General features: G+C 49.6%; 4 protein-coding genes across 4 annotated transcripts in view; 3 read left to right on the top strand and 1 right to left on the bottom strand.

Annotated features, from left to right (window-relative positions):
• Window positions 1–879: 879 nt before the first annotated feature.
• On the top strand, window positions 880–3953 carry EMWEY_00023280 (hypothetical protein, conserved; the record flags this gene model as incomplete). Its single annotated transcript, XM_013480775.1, has 10 exons — window positions 880–966; window positions 1101–1228; window positions 1599–2018; window positions 2259–2359; window positions 2562–2625; window positions 2777–2840; window positions 2962–2997; window positions 3464–3505; window positions 3621–3700; window positions 3863–3953. 10 exons carry the CDS (start codon window positions 880–882, stop codon window positions 3951–3953), a joined length of 1113 nt encoding a protein of 370 aa, XP_013336229.1.
• Window positions 3954–4602: 649 nt separating this feature from the next.
• On the bottom strand, window positions 4603–5136 carry EMWEY_00023270 (hypothetical protein; the record flags this gene model as incomplete). Its single annotated transcript, XM_013480774.1, has 1 exon — window positions 4603–5136. The coding sequence occupies one exon, from the start codon at window positions 5134–5136 to the stop codon at window positions 4603–4605; it is 534 nt and encodes a 177-aa protein (XP_013336228.1).
• An 8436-nt stretch (window positions 5137–13572) lies between these two features.
• EMWEY_00023260 (P18, related) lies at window positions 13573–16711 on the top strand (the record flags this gene model as incomplete). The annotated part of the gene is made up of 7 exons (XM_013480773.1): window positions 13573–14098; window positions 14502–14551; window positions 14843–14890; window positions 14996–15107; window positions 15312–15397; window positions 15652–16343; window positions 16483–16711. The coding sequence occupies 7 exons, from the start codon at window positions 13573–13575 to the stop codon at window positions 16709–16711; spliced, it is 1743 nt and encodes a 580-aa protein (XP_013336227.1).
• A 2317-nt stretch (window positions 16712–19028) lies between these two features.
• The window catches only part of EMWEY_00023250 (protein phosphatase 2C, putative), a gene marked incomplete at both ends in the record, with an annotated part of 7816 nt that continues 6844 nt past the window's right edge, over window positions 19029–20000 (top strand). The window contains 2 exons of the mRNA XM_013480772.1: window positions 19029–19410; window positions 19637–20000. The exon at window positions 19637–20000 is cut by the window's right edge and continues 5150 nt beyond it. Of these exons, the coding sequence (XP_013336226.1) occupies window positions 19029–19410; window positions 19637–20000 (746 nt within the window). The remainder of the gene's footprint in view (window positions 19411–19636) is intronic.

Here is a 20000-nt window from a genome sequence, read left to right as displayed (position 1 = left end):
CTGCTGCTGCTGCTGCTGCTGCTGTTGCTGCTGCTGCTGTTGCTGCTGCTGTTGTTGCTGCTGCTGCCGCTGTTGCTGCAGCAGCTCAGTTGCCGTGAAGGCGAAAGAAGGAGAGGGGAGAGAAGAGAAAGAGGAAGACAGCTTAGTTAATTTGTTTCCCTTTTTTATTCTCCTTTTTATTTTTATTCCTTTTTTTATATATAATATATATTATATATAATATATTTATATGTTAGTTTCTTTGTCTCTCTCTTGGTCTGTGTCCCCTTAACCATCTTTTCTTCTCTCTATTGTCTTTCTCTGCTTGTGCTGCTGCTGTATCTCCTGTTGCTGCTGCTGTGTCTGTCTTATTGCTGCTGCTGTCTCTATCTTTGTGTCTCTCTTGTTGCTCCTGCCGTCTCTATCTATGTGTCTTCCTATCTCTTTGTCTCTATTTGTTACTGTGGGGCCCCCTACTTCCTTAATCATACAAAGCCTAAAGAGGTTTTAGGGTTTAGGGTTTAGGGTTTAGGGTTTTAGATTTACAGTCTCCCTTCCATTTGACGGGCGCGCCTCTGGGTGACCCTGGAGGGATTAGGGTTTAGGGTTTAGGGTTTAGGGTTTAAACATTAAAAAGCTTTTCATTTAACGACTACTGCTGCAGCAGCAGGAACTGCCACTGCTTCTGAAGCAGCAGCGGCAACAGCAACAGCAGCAACAGCAGCAGGGGCTTTGAGGGCCCCCCTTAAGCGGTTGGCGGCAGCCGACACTGTAAACCCTAAACCCTAAACCCTTATTTCCTCCATAGCAGAAGAGAACAGTTATAATTTTTAACATCCCTATTGACTTGTATATACATAAACAATGATTTCGTGCATAGGGTTTAGGGTTTGCTGCGTAATGTCTTGCTATTGCGGGGCAACAGCCGCAGCAGCAGCAGCAGCAGCAGCAGCAGTAGCCGTCGCAGCAGCAGCGGCCGGCCCACTGGTTTAACTGCCTCGCAGTTGAGCATTCAAGAAGAAAACTCTAAACCCTAATACTAAAACCCTAAACCCTAAACCCCAATTCAATTTGCATATTTCATTGACTTCAGGGTTTAGGGTTTAGGGTTTATGGTTTAGGGTTTACGGAGGGAGGCTACAGGCGGGGTCACTTCCAGCGAGAGCGGCAGCTCGCTGAGGGGGTTACAGCAGCAGCTGCTGTTGTTGCTGCTGTTGCTGCTGTTTGCTGCTGCTGCTCCTCCTCCTATGTCATTCTTCTTTTCAATCGAATCAATTTGTGCTTTGTCCTGGCTAGAACCCAGACGCCTAAACCCTAAACACTAAACCCTAAAACCTAAACCCTAAAACCTGTGTCGGTTTTGCAGCCGCTAGCCAAAGACCCTTAAGACAAAACCCTTAACAGCAGGTGCGTGAGTACAAGGCATCATATCCCTTCGGGTTTTCTAGGGTTTAGGGTTTAGGGTTTGGGGTGTGTACTTGACGTTTTAATGTATAGAGTGTGCACTCTAGGGTTTAAGCCTTTATGTCGGGGATTTAGAGATTAGGGTTTAGGGTTTAGGGTTTAGGGTTTCTGCATGCAAGCAGTTTCTGCTGCTGCGTCTGTCTTTTGTGTTGCAGCACCGACAGCACCAGTAGCGTCGACAAGATGAGCAGCAGCAGCAGCAGCAGCAAGAACAATACCAGCAGCACCAACGACACCAGCAGCAACAACAACAACCCCAGCAGCAGCAGCAACAACAACCACAACAGCAGTCGCAACATCCACAGCAGCAGTAGCAACTACAGCAACATCCGCAGCAACATCAGCAACATTCACAACAGCAGCAGGAACAACCCCATGAGTAGCAGCAGCAGCAGCAGCAGGATGAGGGGTTTACGCAGCAACAAGCGATGCAGCAAGACAGAAGCAGCACAAATGTTTGCTGCTCTTAGTGTAGAAGCAGCAGCACAAATAGTAAAAATAACACAAATGCTGCAAGAGGCGCAGCAAAAGGCAGAGAAAGCTAATTGCTTATGGGGGCATGTTAAAGACCTCAGGTCACTCTAAACCCTAAACCCTAAACCCTAAACCCTAAACCTTAAATCCCAAACCCTAAACCCAAAATCCTAAACCATAAACCCTAGCTCTCTGCAACATATACAGTGCGCAAACCCTAAGCCGACTTAGCTGAAGGAGCAAACCCTCGGACTACTCCTTACCTGCTGGCTTCTTCTCTCTCCCTCTCGTCTCTCTCTGAGTGTTTAGGGTTTAGGGTTTAGGGTTTGCGTTGTGTACAGATACGAGCTAAAAGGAATAGAAGGAGAGAGTTATCTACTGAGGAATAAAAAGGCTGTTGAGACAGACAGACTTAAAGCTCTTAGACTACAACTCGCCGCAGGTTACTCCCAAACCCTAAACCCTAAACCCTAAACCCTAAACCCTAAAAATCCTAAACCCTAAGTTTTAAACATTAACTTCTAAACAATAGATATTAAGTTCCTTTTTTTCACTACAAAAAGGATGTCATTGACAAAACAGCTCGGAAATTTGGTCTAGGGTTTAGGGTTTAGGGTTTAGGGTTTGCTGCTGCTGCCCCTCAGAACAGCAACAAAGGCAAGAAGCAGAAACGCAAATCCTCTTCATGAGGCGTCAGACAGAAACCATGTACGCACTAATAAACCCTAAACCCTAAAACCCTAAACCCTGCAGTGTACGGACTGCAGTCCCCACCGTTGCTGCATCAGCAGCTGGGACCGCTGTTGTTTGCTGCTGCTGTAAGGTTGCTGTCGCTGCTGCTTGTGTTGCTGCTGCTCAGGAAGAGGGAGCAGCAGCAGATGAGCCAAGAGATCTGTAGCCTTGCGCTGCGTATTAGACAAGCGGTAAACCCTAAACCCTAAACCCTAAACCCTCAAACGAAGGCGCTTTAAGCCTTCAGGGTCGCCACAAAGGAGGCCAATCTAGGGTTTAGGGTTTAGGGTTTGAGATATGTATGCGATACAGAGAGGAGAAACAGCCAAGAAACATGATACCTGGCAGGTAAGAGAGGAGAACTAATGCAGCAGCAGCACGCATGCAGCAGCAGCACCTGCTGTATCAGCAGCAGCAGCACGAGTGCAGCAGCAACGCTAGCGGCTGCCGCACCAGAACCACCAGAAAGATAGAGGCATCGCGCCCATCCCTTGTTGCAGCAGCAGCTGCAGCAGAACTAGCGAGCTGAAATGAGCAGCTCCACCGCCTGGTGCAGCAGACGCAGCAGCAGCAACAACAGCAGCAACAGCAGCAAACTGTGTGTGTTTATTTGCTGCTGCAGGTTGCTGCCTCTGAGAAGCACCGCCTCGGCATAGAAACATTTTGCTTCTCTCGTGGTAGACAAAATCTAGAGGTGCCTATACACCGCAGCAGGCCTCTGCTGCTGCTGCTGCTGCTGATCCTGCTGATCCTGCTGCTGCTTCTGCTGCTGCTGATATTCCTGTTGCTGTTGCTCTTACTGCTGTGGTTGCAGCGGATGAACAAGAAGGAGAAACGAGCCCACATACAGAGCAAGGTAAGATCTTAACCCTAAACCCTAAACCCTAGACCACGAGTTAGCTTTTGTTACTATATATCTCCTGCTGCACCTGCTGGTGCATTTGCTGCTGCTGCTGCTGCTGCTGCTGCAGAGGAGTATATCGGAATTCCACGCGCGTTTCAAAGAGGCGCAACGATTGGAAGCCCTCAAGCCAGACTCGGCCAGCCGCAGGTAAGGCTGCTACTACCTCTTGCTGCTGCTGCTGCTGCTGCTGCTGCTGCTGCTGCTGCTGCTGCTGTGCAGACTTCCCCTCGCCTTTGTATGTGCTGCTGCTGCACCATCTGCTGTTGTATCTGCTGCTGCTGCGTACTGCTGCTGCTGCTGCTGCTGCAGCTCCAGCTCTGAGACCTTAAATGAGAAGGAGGAGGAAGGAGAAGAAGAAGAGCTGCTGCTGCTGCCTGCTAGCAGCTCACCAGTGACTTAGCTAGCCAACAGCTTGGCTAGCCAGGTGATTCTATCCAGCTAGCTGCTTCCGCTGCCAGCTAGCTAGCTGCCCTTCCTCTGTAGCCCCCCCGCCCCCGCCAGCTAGCTAGCCAGCAGGATGTTTTCCTATATTGGTCACCTCTCTGCTGGCACCATTGCTAGCTAGCTAGCTAGCGAGCTAGCTAGCGGGGCTACCTGGCTAGCTAACCAAAACCCCAACTAACCATCCCTCCAAGTAGCTGGCTAGCCATTGGCTTGTCCAATATGACGAACACACATCTAGCCAATTGCGTAGCTAGCTAGCTAGCCAATTTCTTAGCTAGCTAGCGCACCTGTTGTCCGTCCAGGTATATATATCGTGCTGCTGTGCAGAGGAGGGAAAGGGTTAACCCTGCTCAAGAACTGACCTGCTGCTACTCTTAGTGCTGCTGCTGATGCTGCTGCTGCTGCTTATGTAGTTGTTATGCATGCGCATGCTGCTGAAGGTGCAGCAGCTGCTGTTGCTGCTGCCGTCCTGCTTGCGCTGCCAGGGAGATCTAATTTGTATTGCTCTACTGATAGGCCGTATTGGCCTGCGGCTCCTGTTGCTACTGCAGCTGCTCCTCCTCCTCCTGTTGCTGCTGTCGGTGCTGCTGCTGCTGCTATGTTATTTAGCGATCTTCTTTGCTCCATATTATAGCAAGACACCGTAAGAGGACTGCTAAGGGAGGCCTTCTTAGGGGGGGTAGGGGGCCCCCAGGAGGCGACACAGCTAAAGCTTTTGCATGCTTTTGCTGTAGCTGCAGAACAAAGGATTTTGCTGCATCTTCTTTTGCTGCTGCTGCTGCTGCTGCTGCAGCTGCTGCTGATGATGACATTGGGGATGTGTCAGAGTCGGAATCACTCACAAACGATGAGGAGTGATGCTGTAGTGGCAGCAGACGAAAGCCTGTTGCTTCTGCTGCCACTCCTGCTGCACCTGCTTCATTTGCTGCAATTGTTTCTGCTCCTGCTGCTGCGGGTGTTGCTCCTCCTGATCCTGCTGCTGCACGTGATGCTTCCCCTGGTGTTGTTGATGAGGCCGTTTGCTTTGCAACGGAGCTACTGTATCCCTCAACCCCCCCTAGTTCCTGCTGTTGTTGCTTCTGCTGCTGCTGCTGGGGGCCAGACATTGCAGCAGTGTCTTCTCGACTGTTCTGCCGCATTGGACAGTGCATGCAACAGCGGCGGCAGCAGCAGCAGCAGTTGCTGCTGCTTGTGTGTTTGGCGTTATTCTATCTGTCCCGCGACTTCTGAAAGTTGTTCCCGCTGCTGCTGTTGTTGTTGTTGCTGCTGCTGCTGCTCCTACTGGCTGAGGCGCTTTGGCGCTGCAGCCTTGTGGTTGCTCCAGCAGCAACTTCAGTGTCTAAGGGTTTAATTCTGAGGTATTTAGGAGAAATTTCATTGATTAAATAACTTAACATTAAAATAAAACAAAATAAATGAATTAATACGTAATACAAAAGAGCCGACGACGGGGCTCGAACCCGCGACCACGAGGTTAAGAGCCTCGCGCTCTACCGACTGAGCTACATCGGCAGCGAGTTCGTCTCCAACATAGAAAAAGAAGAGGGGAAAGGGAAAATATTTATGATTTGTGCCCAAACACTATCAAATAAAGAAGGAGAACAATTAGTATTTAGTCTATTTGCTAAAATAATTAGCTTCTCTCCTACTGTTTTCTTAGATTCAGGGGACTCCACCGCCGATGTAGCTCAGTCGGTAGAGCGCGAGGCTCTTAACCTCGTGGTCGCGGGTTCGAGCCCCGTCGTCGGCTTTATTTCGCTAAATAATGTTTATATGAAGTGCCAGTAATCTATTGAAGGGTATTTTGCTCAGGAAGTAAATAATTGATGCCATATCTGCAGCGGCTGCTGCTGCTGCTACAGCTGCTGCTGCTGCAGGCGCATGCAGACGTCTCGTCTCGTTAATACCCAAGGGTTGAATACGTCACTTTTCTCCGTTCGACACTCTTTGCTCGTCTTCATGTTTGTTCCCTCCAGGTCATCTCCTAACAGCATATTTCCCCATGTTACGTACTGCTCCCAAGTATACATGCATCCAAATATAGCAGCAGATAGCAGACCGACATTCTTGTAGTCTTCCTTCGAGGGTTGATAGAGGAGGCTGTGCTCCTTGATGGTGATGACAATATAGCTGTAGACACAATAGGAGACGCTGGTTTGGCAAGGTGCATACTGGCAGGAAACTCTAACACTCGACACTGCCTCTTGGGGGCTACATTGTAAAGGAATTAGAAGAGATGGTCTGTATTATACTCTGGCTCGCGTATGTGCATGCGTTCCTATCCGCTGAAGGGAGAGGCAATTACGCTTAGCTGTCGTACAGTGTTAGTTCGTTCATCCAACAGTGTTTGTGTGGCGCGGGCTGTCGACCTTGTCCTGAACACATACGAGCTAAATTGCTAAAATAAGTACTTAGCACAGACGTTCCGCTAAACGGCTAACACTTCTCCCCAGTATCGAGACCCCCTGTGCACAGAGGCCAAGGTGGCTAAACTTACGCTAGAGGAGAAGGTCCGAGAGTACGTGCAACACACTTTAGTGCGACTGATGGTACAAGACAGTCCCACATAGAAGGGCAAGCGGGCCTTCTTGGCAAACAGTTTTTCTTCATAAGCAGGTTCCCATCAGTGCGTGTACACACTGATGGGATTTATTTTCCCTCCTTGATGTATACAGCTAGCCCTTCCCAGCCATCCGTGCTTAACCCCATCTGCTTTGCGAAGCAGCATTCTACAAAGGGAATAGTTGTTACCTCAAAGGAGGCGAAATATTTGGACTCCATAGTTCATAAAACTGCAAACATTGCCTGATAATTAAACGGGGCCCAACTTTTATCGCCTTTGTTCCCACCCAGGTCTGGTGGCTTGCCAACGCATCAAGGACTGCGTAGCGCCGTCTGTCCGATATTGGCAAGGTTATCTGAAGTTGGCACATGAACGCTCCCACATTTTTTGTAGACGGCCGATAGGCTCGCAGAATTCTTCAGCAGTTATCTACATCAGTAATCAATGTAGCAAAGAAGGCGTATGTATGCATAAATGAGGCTTACGCCTCTATATGGCGCTGTCGTGCCCCGTTTGTTGCAGCAACATGCGTTGCAATTCACGGCAGGCTACCTCCTCTCAGCGCCAAGTGCTTGAGCTGCTTTCCTCAGGAATCCTGAAGGCTGGGGGTGGAGGTCAGCTGCTTTAAGCGGAATATGCTCTTGGGTATTTCGGATCCACTACTTTCCACGGTAATCTTCTGACCAAGCAGAGAGCATCCGTTACAAAAAGCATGCGTCCTTCGGCACAGGGCAGTCTTAAAAAGCATTGCATGCCTTTTTCATCAACTGGAAACTTGGCTGGATAACACTTGTCAACTCACAAATCTAGTTCTAAACTCTAAACTAGACTCCAGAGGACGTTCCTCCGATTAGAGTAAGAGTTTCCGTGGATGTTTGCTTATTTGGGAACCCTTGGCAACCGCTTTGTGCTGCTTACCGTGCTCTTCTGCTTGCGTTTGTTAGAATTGCCAACTCTGTACTTCTCCGTTTATCTGCATTCGTGCCCGGTGAGTTAAGGATCCTCAGGCGGTCTCGTCGCCGGTGTAGCTCAGTCGGTAGAGCGCGAGGCTCTTAACCTCGTGGCCGCGGGTTCGAGCCCCGTCGTCGGCTGTATTCAAGCGTTTTAAGCGGTAAAAGCTCGGATTTCTTAATAAGGATGCTTTCCCCTTCTTAGCACTGCCCATATTTGCCACCTCCATGCCTTAATATGCACTGGTTCATGCTAAACAAGATCTGTATACTCTTTTAGGCTCGCGCATGCACCCGCAGAACTAAAACGGCCGATTTGGCACTATATCAAGAGGCATGAGTGGTTTTATGCATGTAGTGTTGTTGCTCAACTAGGCTGTGTGACAGCGGAACACAGCCTAGCTGAGCACACAGCAGTAATCCATATAGCAAAGAAGGCGTATTTCTACCTGTATGTGACTTGCGCCTGTATGTGGCGCTGCCTTGCACCGCCTCTAGCAGCAACATGCGTTACAATTCACGACTGGCCGCCTCCTCTCTCCTAGCACCAGGTGCTTGGCCTACCCTGCTCAGGAGTCGTGGAGGCTAGGGAGGGAGGTCAGCTGCTTTAAGCGAAATATGCTCTTGGATATTTCGGCTCCACTGCTTTCCACGGTAATCTTCGGACCAAACAGAGGACTCCCGTTACACCAAGCATACCTCCTTTTACACAGGGCAGCCTTAAAATGCGTTGAGTGCCACTTGCCTCAAATGGCGCCTTGACTGGAGAGCACAAGGCACATCACTAGGCAAGTTCTAAACTCTATACTGGACTACAAAGCAAGTTCCTCCGATTAGCGCAAGAATTCCCGTGGATGTTTGCTTATTTGGGAAACCTTGGGAACCGCTTCGTGCTGCTCACCGGCCTCTTCTTCTTGCGTTCGTTAGAATTGCCAACTCCGTACTCTGATTATTTCCTTTCGTGCCTGGTGAGTGTAGGACCCGCCAACGGTGTTGTCGCCGGTGTAGCTCAGTCGGTAGAGCGCGAGGCTCTTAACCTCGTGGTCGCGGGTTCGAGCCCCGTCGTCGGCTGTATTCCAGCGCTTTAAAAGGTAGAAGCTCGGGTTTTCCCATAACAATGCTTTTGCCTTCATAACACTGCACTTATTTGCCACCTCCATGCCTTAATATGCACTGCTGCCTGCTAAACAAAATCTGTATGCTCTCTTAGGTTCACAAATGCACCGGCAGAACTAAAACGGCCAATTCTATATCCTTTCTCTTGTAAAAGAGGCATGATTGGTTATATAGATGTATGAAGTGGTGTTGCTCAGCTAGGCTGTGTGGCAGCGGACACAAACTCTCCATGCTCAACAGGTTAGGCACTGTCCTCGGTTACTGCGCTGGTGGAAGAGGAATTCTGCATCGTTTATGGCTTCTGTTGACACCCCCGTAGATGTTGACTTACTTACCTTGCCATCTGCTGTCACAGCCGTCTGAATATCTGACAGACAAAAAACAGATGAAGTTGAACAAACTCAGCGCCGTCAGCCCGAGTTCGTTCAAGTTCGTCTGCAGCATAGAGAGTGACTAAATGGTTAAATAATCACCTATGGAAGCTCGGCAGATGGACCAAGAGTATCATTGATTATCCTGTCCTGAATATTATTAGTGTCTTAAGGAGTCAAGGAAAGTTGTATGAATCCCTGTTATCCTCTCGAGAGAGCGGCCGTTATTCGTGCAACGATTCTCCCCTTCTCAGGCTACGTTGGCAATTTAAGCCAAAATATGGATCTGAGGACGAGTAGGAAATGGTCCTACCCAACTGACGGCCAATTTCTTCGGCTGCTCGCCCATTTCCCGACCAGGGAGGCTAGACAGTTCTCCTTGCTACTTATACGCTCCAACTGGGGGAGAAGTAGCCTATCTGCGGTGAGTATATATCTTATACCTCCCGGAGAGGCACAACCCTCCGGGGAGCTTCGGGGTATGACGCCAAACCCTAAACCCTACTAAACCCTCCCCCCCCAACACTAAACAACTCTGTTAAGACCGAGCCACGGCCTTCTCCGCTGCAACACCTTTTGCCTCCTCCGCATGCATGCACAGTACTCTTAGTGCATGGACTGAAGTCTTACACTAGGAAGGGCTTCCTACGCCTTAGAGAGGCACCACACCCTACAGCCTCTTACATCTACTTCAACCAATTCACTGCTAAGCGCGATATTACTCTTACCTGCTGCTGTCGCTACTGCTGCTGCTGTCGCTACTGCTGCTGCTGTCGCTTGTGCTGTAGCTTGGGTCTGTAGCTCATCGGTGTAAGAACAAAAGCTTGGCTTATCCCCCTCCTCCCCGTGGGGGCCCTGCTTGTTGAATAGCTATCCAGCTAGCTATCACTGACAGCTAGCTGACTTATCCAGCTAGCTGTCAATGAATAGCTAGCTGGCAATGGATAGAAACTGCGTCCTAAACCCCCAGTATTCAGCGAACGCCTTCTTGGGGATGTCTACCTCGTCACAGACTATAACAGCCCAGCAAGGCTAGCTAGCTGGACGGAGCGGGAGGCTAGCTAGCTAGCTGGCCATAAGGCTAGCCAGCCAGCTAGGTGTTTGTGCGGGTTTGTGTGTGTGTGGAAAGAGAGGAGAGCTAGCTAGCTAGCTAGCCTGCTAGCTAGCTAGCTAGCTAGCTAGACGGCCAGCTAACTCCCGTACCACCTAGTAGAGTTGTTTACAAGATATGAGGGCAGACAGCAAACCCGTTGCTCCTACAAAGCCATCACTAAAGTTACGCCGCAGCAGCATCGGCGTCACCCCCGCCAGGTTTGCTGCAGCAGGAACGTCACCTGCAGCAGGAACAACAACAGCAGCAGCAAGAACAGCAGAAGCAGCACTATATACTTACATATGCATGTATATGTATGTATTAAGGGAGGAGCTAATAGAGAAGACGAAAAGCAACTCTATAAATAAAGCAAAGGAAAGGAGGAAGAGACAACGAACAGCAGCAGCAACAGCAACAGCAGCAACAGCAACAGCAGCAGCAGCAACCCCAGCAGCAAAGAACTGACAGCATTGCTTAAGAAGATTTAGTTGCAGGCCTCTACGTCTGTGCTGCAGCTGCAGCTCTGCTGCCTCAGCATCTTTCCCTGCATCAGGTGTATCTTCCCCCTTCTGCTGCTGCGCTGCTGCTGCTGCAGCTGCCCGCATCCGCAACACCTCACAATACATCCCAGCCAATAGAGCCAAGAGCCTGCAGCAGCAGCAGCAGATAAACCCGTATGAGGAGCAATGAAGTGTAGCAGCAACAAAAAATGGAGCAGCAGCAGCAAGCAACAGCAGCAGCAACACCTGAATAAGAATGCTCCTTAAGGTTTAGCGATTGTATATGCACTTTGAATAAATAAGCAGCAGACCCAGCAGCAGACCCATCAGCAGTAACACCATCATCAGCAGCACCACCAGCATCAGCATCAGCATCAGCTGCAACACCAGCATCAGCATCAGCATCAGCAGCAACAGCAGCATCAGCAGCAGCAGCAGCAGCAGCAACAGAATCCTTACCAGAAAGTTCCCGAAATTTTTGCAAGTGTTTGGGAATTTCGATTAATAATTTTTAATTTCGAAAGAATTAAAAAATTGTCGGTCAACCAATAAAATAAATAAGAAGTACGACATATGGCTTGAAAAAACTTGAAAAAAAAAAAAAAAAATACGTAAACCCTAAACCCTAAACCCTAAACCCTAAACCCTAAACCCTAGATGAACATTAAATTGTAAAAAAATGTAAATCGTAAATCGTCGACAGTAAACCCTAAAGAGGTAACAGGAAATACTAGGTTGGTCAGTTCGCAATTGTTGTGGCTGCTTATGTCATGGTAATAAGAAAACCCCAACTAAACCCTAAACCCTAAACCCTAAACCCTAAACCCTAAAATGGAAGGGTTACCAGCAGGGACAACATACATAATGTATGCAAGAAGTGTGTGGGATCGACAATAAAGGGTTGTTTAGGGTTTAGGGTTTATGGTACCTGAATCCTTTTCTCTATATCTGATTCAGGTGTCTTTGCAGCAGCAATCTTTAATAACTCCATGTATTCATTTATAAATTTCCCTAAGCGAAATAATTTGCGGCTGTCCGAGCTCGCTCCTATACAAACACAATTAGGGTTTAGGGTTTAGGGTTTAGGGTTTAGGGTTTAGGGTTTAGGGTTTGGTACTGCCAGCAAGGAGGATGATCTGGATGGCTGAAGTCACAGCTGCAGAATAAGTCAGTAGAGTAGGGATAAACGAGAAGGGTTTAGGGTTTAAGATTTAGGGGTTCAGATTAGGGTTTAGGGTTTGCCATTAGGGTTTAGGGTTTAGGGTTTACTGTATATGGCAGTAAATTTCTCGGATATCTTTGAGCTGCTCGATACCCAAGCCAATAGACGAGAGCCACATTGAAGTGCTTTTGTAACCTTGTCTCTCCCCTCTGCAGCAGCAGCAGCAGCAGCGGCAGCAGCAGCAACAGCAACAACAGCAGCAGCAGTAGTAAAAGCAGCAGCAGCAGCAAACCACACACACATGCACGCACACACACCTTTGCAGTATGCGCGGAGTTACTATCCACAAAAGCAGACACAGCAGCAGCAACAAGCGCAGCAAGAGCAGCAATAAACACAGCAACAGGAACAGGAGCAGCAGCAGCAGCAACAACAGCAGCAACAAGAACAGCAGCAGCAGCAGCAGCAGTACCAGTCTTGTTGAGGAAGACGACAAGTCTGTCAACATCTGTGAATGGGGTTTTATGCAAGCGCGACAGTTGAAGGTCCATTTTGCTGTTGTTGCTGCTGCTGCTGCAGCTGCTGCTGACCTCAATGCTGCTGCTGCTGCTGTTGTTGCTGCTCCTGCTGCTGCTGCTGTTGTTGCAGATCCTCCTGACGCCAATGTTGCTGCTCCAGTAGTTTGTGGGGTTGTCAGCAGCTGCGGTGGTAAGACACGTCGTACGGCGTTGACGCCGTAGCAGCAGCTAGAGCAGCAGCAGCAGCAGCAGCAGCAGCAGCAGCAGCAGAGTATTTACACACACAAGAAAATAGAGCCAAAAAACAATTACTTTAATTGCTGCTGTTGCTGCTATTGCTGCTGTTGTTGCTGCTGCTTGCTGCTGTAATCCTTGCGGACACTGGCGTTGACACACAACAAACTCGCCCGACTGTTGCTGTCGCCAGCTGCTGCTAATGCTGCTGCTGCTGCTGCTGCTGCTGCTGCTGCTGTTATAAGGAGGAAGCTAATAGGTCTAGTAGTTGTTAATTTCCTTTTATTAAAAAAGAAGGTAAGAAGAGTAGTCTTTGTGTTATTGTAGTCCTAGCAGCAGCAGCAGCAGCAGCAGGAGACACAGACGTATTAGCAGCAGCCACAGCAGCAGCAGCTGCTGCTGCTGCTAATGCTAATGCTGCTGCTGCTGCTGCTGCTGCTCTGTTTAAGGGGCTGGCTTGTGCAGCTGCCCTTTGCTGTCTGTAGGGTTTATGTATTTCCTTCCTTCCTTAAATAAGTAAATTATAAATACTAATTAATTTAATGCAGCAAAATAACTTTTGCTGCTAGAGTTGCTGCTGCTGCTACTACTGCTGCTGCAGCTGTGTAGTAGTTGCTGCTGCGGCCGTCGCAGGACTCCTGTGGCTGCCTTGGCAGCAGCTGCAGCAGCAGCAGCTGCTGCTGCATGCAGCTTCTCCAGCAGCACTTGTATTTTTACTCCTTTATAAGGAGCTAGAGTTGTTGACTAATAATTAGCTTTGGACAGCAGCAGCAGCAGCAGCTGCTGCAGCAGCAACCCTAGCAGCACTTGCTGCGGAGTTTGCACGTTCCCGTCCCCGCAGGGCGGGACGTAAAAGAAGAACCGCAGCAGAAGCAGCAGCAGCAGCAGCAAGTTGCTGCTAATTGTTCTATTTATACCAATTGACTACAGCAGCTGCCTGTTTGCTGCTGCTGCAGTAACTGGGAGTTTCTTCCCCTAGAGGTGCTCTTTGCCCTCCTCTGCTGCTGTTGCTGCAGCAGTTGCTCGTTTTGCTGCTGTTGCTGCTGCTGCACTGCAGCAAGAGCTAAGATGGGGCGTTCTGCTTCTCCTGTCGCCCGTCGGCGCTCGCGTAGTCCTGCTGCAGCAGGAGATCGGCACAGGCGGCGCCACCGCCGCAGCCGCAGCAGCAGCAACGGCAGCCGCCGCGACAACAGGAAGCATCATAGACGCAGCAGCAGCGGGAGTGTGGGGCGTCGTCGTAGGGATCGTGGTTCGCCTCGTGTGCGTAGCAGCGGGGGAGCAGGAGGAGGAGGCGGCCATGGTGGTGGCAGCAGCAGCAGCAAGCACCACAGACGTCGCAGCAGGAGCCGCAGCAGCAGCAGCAGCATGAGACACCGCAGGAGGCCTGTTAGCCGCAGCAGGAGCAGCAGCAGATATAGACGTCCTGTACGTCGTTCCCCTTCAGTGCAGCGTCCTGTTGTTGCTGATGCAGCAAGACAGTTTGCTGCTGCAACAGGTGGTCGTACACCCTACGGTGTAGGCAGTAGCAGCAGCAACAGGCAGCAGAACGGATCTGCTGCTGCTGCTGCTCCTACCCCTGTTTCCTATGGATATGGTAGGAGAGGGGGGCCCCCCCCTAACTTGCTGCCTCCTCTACCGTTAAGTGCAGGCTCAGGCCTGGGGCCCCGGTCCAGTCCTTGGGAGGGTAGAGGGTCTGCTGCTGGTGGTCCATGGGGCCCCGGCAGCAGCAGCAGCAGCAATTGGTTTAATAATAGCAATGTGCCTATACACCCCAACGATCCACGGAGTGTACAGGGAGGTCCATGGAGGGGAGGATCGCCTCCTCCTGAATTCTTTGCTGCAAGAATGAAGATAAGAGGAGAAATGCTTAAGGCACAAGAAGATAAATTACAAAGAAGAGCACAGAAAAAAGGTAGGGTTTAGGGTTTAGGGTTTAGGGTTTAGGGTTTTGGGGATATATAGGGTTTGGAATTTAGGGTTTAGGGTTTGGTATTTAGGTCTCAGGATTTATCATTTATATTTCGGGATTGATTTTTCAGGGTTTAGGGTATGGCATTCAACAATTAGGGTTTAGGGTTTAGGGTTTAGGGTTTAGGGTTTAGGGTTTACTGTGTGTGTGTATATATATCTATGCAGCCCTACGTCGCCAACAATTACGTGAGGTAGATAGAGAAAAAGAACCTCCTTTTTTATTGAGGGTTTTCTGTCGTTTAGATTCCCAACATTCTGTTGAGGAATTTAGGGTTAGAGGACAAGAACCTGTACAAGATGAGCTGCAGGTACATTACACCATTAACGAGGGTTTAGGGTTTAGGGTTTAGGGTTTGGGGGTGTTTAGGAGGGGCAGCAGGAGGGGATTGTGGCTTTTATCGTCTCGTTGCCCTGCGTATTCTAGTTGTTTAGGGTTTAGGGTTCACTAGGGTTTAGGGTTTACTAGGGTTTACTAGGGTTTACTAGGGTTTAGGGTTTAGGGTTTTGTGAGGGTTTTCAGGTGTATGCATGGATGGATACCCGTCTTCGAGAGATTTGTTATTTAATAAAAGATGTTTGTGCAGAGGCAAGAGACAGAAGAGCTTTATGGCAATTTAGGCTCTGTTATCCAGGTAAACCCTAAACCCTAAACCCTAAACCCTAAACAAACCCTAAACCCTAGACAGCATAAGGATGCAAACCCTACAGTCTATAGATCATCAAACCCTCGATGAATTTAGAAGCTTAATCGGAGCAAAAAGCCTCATGGGTTTTGCTGCAGTAGCGGGCTAGGGTTTAGGGTTTAGGGTTTAGGGTTTAGGGTTTGTTGTATGCAGACAAGGAGGGCCAGAATGTATTCGCTGATGTTGGTTTGCTGCACTCAATCATTCCCGATCCAAAGGAGGACTCGCGAACCCTAGCGGTAAACCCTAAACCCTAGCCTCTAATCCTAAACCCTAAACCCTAAATTAGTGTTTATAGAGAGGTGTGAACCCACTGCATGCACAAGGGTTTAGGGTTTAGGGTTTATGCCGACATATAATACTAGGGTTTAGTGTATTCATTTTGAAGCATTTTTCTTGATTTAGAATATTTTTCCTATATAATTAAGGGTTTAGGGTTTAGGGTTTAGGGTTTAGGGTTTAGGGTTTATATTTTTTTTTTTTTTTTCTATAGGATGTAAAATTTCAAGTCGGCGACTTTTTAGTACTCTCTATACTAAGGAAGCCAAGCAAAAATAGCAAGAAATTGGCGCCACACCCGGACCCTAAATTGCGCATGCAGGAGGGGTGGATATACACCCCAAGGCCTACAGTATTACATCAGCCATTGCCACAGATTGCTGCTGCTGCACCTACTGGTGCAGCAGCAGCAGGTGCAGCTGGTGCAACAGGTGGTGCTGGTGGTGGTGCTGCTGCTGCTGCAGAGGGGAAGGGAAGCAGCAGCAATGCTGCAGCAGAAGAAGCAGCAGAGAATGGTAATAATGCACATAAGGAAGATAATGATATGTTAGTTGATAGGGAATCTGCTGCTCCTGCTGCTGATGTTGCTGCTGCTGCTGCTGATTCTGCTGCTGCTGATGTTGCTGCTCCTAAAGAAGGTGCATCAGCAGCAGCAGATCAAGACAGCAGCAAAATAGCTGCTGCGGTGGCTCCATCAGAGGATGCTGCTGCTGCTGCAGCAAGCGAGCAGCAGCAGCAGGAAAAGGTGCTGCAGCGCCAGCAGTCTGATGATCGTCGGGAAGATATGCAGCAAGACGAAGAACAACAACAACAGCAGCAGCAGCAGCAGCAAGAGGAGGAGCAGCAGCAGGCAGATGAAGATGGAGAGCAGCAAGAGCAGCAGCAGGGGGAACACGAGTCGCCAAGGTAAGCTTCTTTGTGTGCTGCTGCAGCGAGGTAGCTATTGCTGCAGCAAAAGCTGCTGCAGCAATAGAAACTGCAGCAAGGTTGCTGCTGCTGAATTGCTGCTGATGCTGCTGCTCCTACTGCTGCGGTGTACGTGCAGAGAGGAGCAACATGAAGAAGCAGGAGCTGCTGTTGATACTAGCCATAAGAGCAGCAGCAAAAAGGAGAAGGCAGTTGTAGCAGAGAGCAGCAGCAGCAGCAGCAAGAAGTCTAAAGCAGCAGCTGCAGAGAGCAGTAGCAGCAGCAGCAGCAAGAAGGACGAGGGAGCAAAGGGAGAAGAACAAACAACTAAGCGACGCTCAGCAAGGCTCGCCAAAGACAAGAAGTAACTGCAGCAGCAGCAGCAACAGCAGCAGCAGCAGCACTAGTATTAGTAGTATCAGTAGGACGCAGCAGCCTCGAGTAACAGCAGCAGCAACAGCAGTGCTTCTTCCTGCTGTTGCTGCTGCTTCTGCTGCATCTGCTGCTGCGGATGAAGGATTGCTGCTGCTGCTGCAGCAGCAGCAGCAGCGTGCATTTGTCTTTTAATTTATGGTGTTTAATTTGCTGGCAGCAGCAGATGCTGTGCGCTACATACTGCAGCAGCAGCAGCAACAGCAGCAGCAGCAGTTGCTGCTGCTGCTGTTGCTGTGTTGCAGTATGATAGACCTTGTGTTTCTCTTGGCATTTAAAGTGTACTGCTGCCTTTGCTGCTTGCGTTGGTGTTGCTGTTGCTGCTGCTGTTGGTGTTGCTGCTGCTGTTGGTGTTGCTGTTGCTGCTGCTGCTGTTGCTGTTGTTGTTACTTCGTCTATCTTTGCTGCTGCTGCTGCTGCTGCTGAACGTCTGCGGTCATAAGACCTCCGCAGCAAACAAGGGGAGAGAGTGACAAATACCTAGTGCAGCAGGACACGAGTCTCTTGCTGCTGTTGCTGCTGCAGCAGCAGCAGCAACAGCAGCAGGTGTGTTATAATTTCTTGTTAAGGATACATATGTGGTGTCTTTGCATGCAAAAAGTTTTCTCTCCTTTTCTCCTACGCAGCAGCAGCAGTTTGTGCTGCAGCAGCAAGAAAATGCATGCAGCAAGCATATTTAATTCATGTGCTGCTGCAGCACTACCAGTAGCAGCTACTGCAGCAGCAGCTCTAGCAGCTGCAGATCTAGTAGCAGCAGCAACTAGAGGAGGAGAAGGGTTTTGTCTTGTTGTTATTTTTATTTATTTTCTTCTTTTTTATTTATTTATTTATTTATTTATTATTTATATTTATTTAATTACTTTTATTTATTTTATTTTCCTTTTTATTTACTTTTTTTTTTTCCTTTTATTTCTTTCTTCTTGCATACCCAAACACCTAAACCCTAAACCCTAAGAAACCCTAAACCCTAAACCCTAAGTACTCAGCAATAAACCCTAGCACTGCGTTATCCAAAACCTGTTTACCTCCAGGTGTAGTTGCTAAACCCTAAACCCTAACGTAAACCCTCGCCAGAAGAAAGGGTTTCTTCGTAGCTCTCCCTGCCTCCAACCATAAACCCTAAACCCTAAACCCTAAACACTAAATGCTAAACCCTCAACCCACACGAAGCCACAGCCACACGATTATCCAAACCATAAACCCTAAACCCTAAACCCTAACGCCTAGTCGTAATATGAATATGGGGCGGAAGCCCTATGCAGGTTTCCTCTTGCCTTGTGGCAATTCTGTCTTCTTGGGGTTTAGGGTTTAGGGTTTAGTAATAGGGTTTAGGGTTTAGGGTTTAGGGTTAACAGTTTATTAATAATTATTTAAAATTTATCTGCTGCAGTTAATCCTAGGGAAGTGCAGCAAAATAGCCAATACGCAGGAAAGACAGGAAGGCAGCGGCTGCTGCAGCAACCAGCAGCAGCAGCAGCAGCAGCAGCAGCGGCACACACATCGAGATCATGGGCTTACCCACTATACCCCACTCCCAATCCCTCTAGAGGGTTTAGTGTTTAGGGTTTAGGGTTTAGGGTTTAGGGTTTTAGCAGTTTTGGATACAAACTTCTGCACCCGCTGCTTGGCGCCAACACAACCAGCCACTGCCGCTGCCGCTGCTGCTGCTGCTGCTGCTGCTGTTGCTGCTGCTGCTGCTACCGTGAACAGTAGCAGCGACAGCAGGCTACGATGAGGTAAGGACAGAGGGTCCTTCTGTCTTTCTTGAATACTTCCTCTCTTCTTTTCTTTTTGGCTTCATGCTGCTGCTGCTGCTGCTGCAGCAGCAGTGGCAGCAGTCGAAGCAGCAACAACCGCAGCAGCAGTAGCAGCAGGGGCAGCAGCAGCAGCAGCAGCAGTAGCGGCTGGTTAATACTTATATGTCTTAGGACGCAACGGGGTTTAATTGGACTAGCATACCCAATAGCAGCAGCAACAGCAGCAGCAGCATCGGCAGCAGCAGCATCGTCAGCAGCAACAGTAGCAGCAGCAACAGCAATGCGACTGCCAAGCTAGCGCTCATTTGGGCGCTGCGCAACGGGCTGCTGCTGCTGCTGCTGCAGCTTGAAGCTGCTGCTGCAGCAGCAAGGCTCAGCAAAGTGTTAGAAACAGAGGCAGCAGCCGTTGCGGCTGCCCTAGGACAGCTAATGAACCAGTAGCAGCAACAGCAGCAGCAGCAGCGGCAACAGCAGCAGCAGCAGCAGCATGTGGCGCATGGCAGCATTAGTAGGAGGGGGTAACCCCCAGGAAGCAGCAGCACAGAAGCACTTAGCTCCTCTCTCTTATCCAATTGCTGCTGCTGATGATTGTGCTGCTGCTGCACTGCCGCTGCTGCAGCGAGATCTGCTGCTGGAGTGCTGCAGCGGCAGCCGCAAGGGAGAGATATATGCACTGCAGCAAGATAAACCACTTGCTGCTGCTGCTGCTGTTGTTGTTGCTGCTGATCCAGCTGCCCCTGGGACCCATGTAGCAAGCAGGCATGCTGACGGGGGGCAGCAGCAGGAACAGCAGCAACAACAGCAACAGCAGCAAGAACAGCAGCAACAGCAACAGCAACAGGAGGAAGATTCTACCCATCAAGGGCATCCGGAAGACAGTAAGTATGGTGTCTCCTGCTGCTGCTGCCCCTGCCTCTGCTGTTGCTGCTGCTGCTGCTGTTGCTGCTTTGGTTTAGGTGACTCCGTTAACTGTTGCTGATTGCTGCTGTTCTTACAAGTGCCGCTGCTGCTGCTGCTGCTGTTCTTACAAGTGCCGCTGCTGCTGCTGCTGCTGCTGTTCTTACAAGTGCTGCTGCTGCTGCTGCTGCTTGTGGTGTGCTGCAGTAATATGGTTGGAGGTGCGCGAAGACAGGCCAACGCCGTTGGCCGTGTCTTGTGCTGCTGCTGCAGCAAACTACTCAGCAGCAGCAGCAGCAGCAGCAGGTAGCTGTGGCCCTCGTGCCCAGCGGCTGCAGCTGCAGGGTGGTCCCCCTTTGCTGCTAGAGATGGAGGGACCAGACAGCAGCAGCAACAACAGCAGCAGCAGCAACAACAGCAGCGGCAGCAGCAGGGATTTGCTGCTTGAATTTTTAGAGGTGTATGGACTGCAGCATTTAGCTGCCGCAGTGCGCAGCAAACTGCAGCAGCTGCTGCAGCAGCGCGGTTGCTGCTGCAGCAGGGGAAGGTTGCAGCAGCTGCTAGGCAGCAG

This window comes from Eimeria maxima, genomic scaffold (assembly GCF_000499605.1).
Source record: "Eimeria maxima Weybridge genomic scaffold, Emw_scaff232, whole genome shotgun sequence".
Taxonomy (NCBI): Eukaryota; Apicomplexa; class Conoidasida; order Eucoccidiorida; family Eimeriidae; genus Eimeria; species Eimeria maxima.
This window is presented reverse-complemented; position numbering and strand designations above follow the sequence as displayed.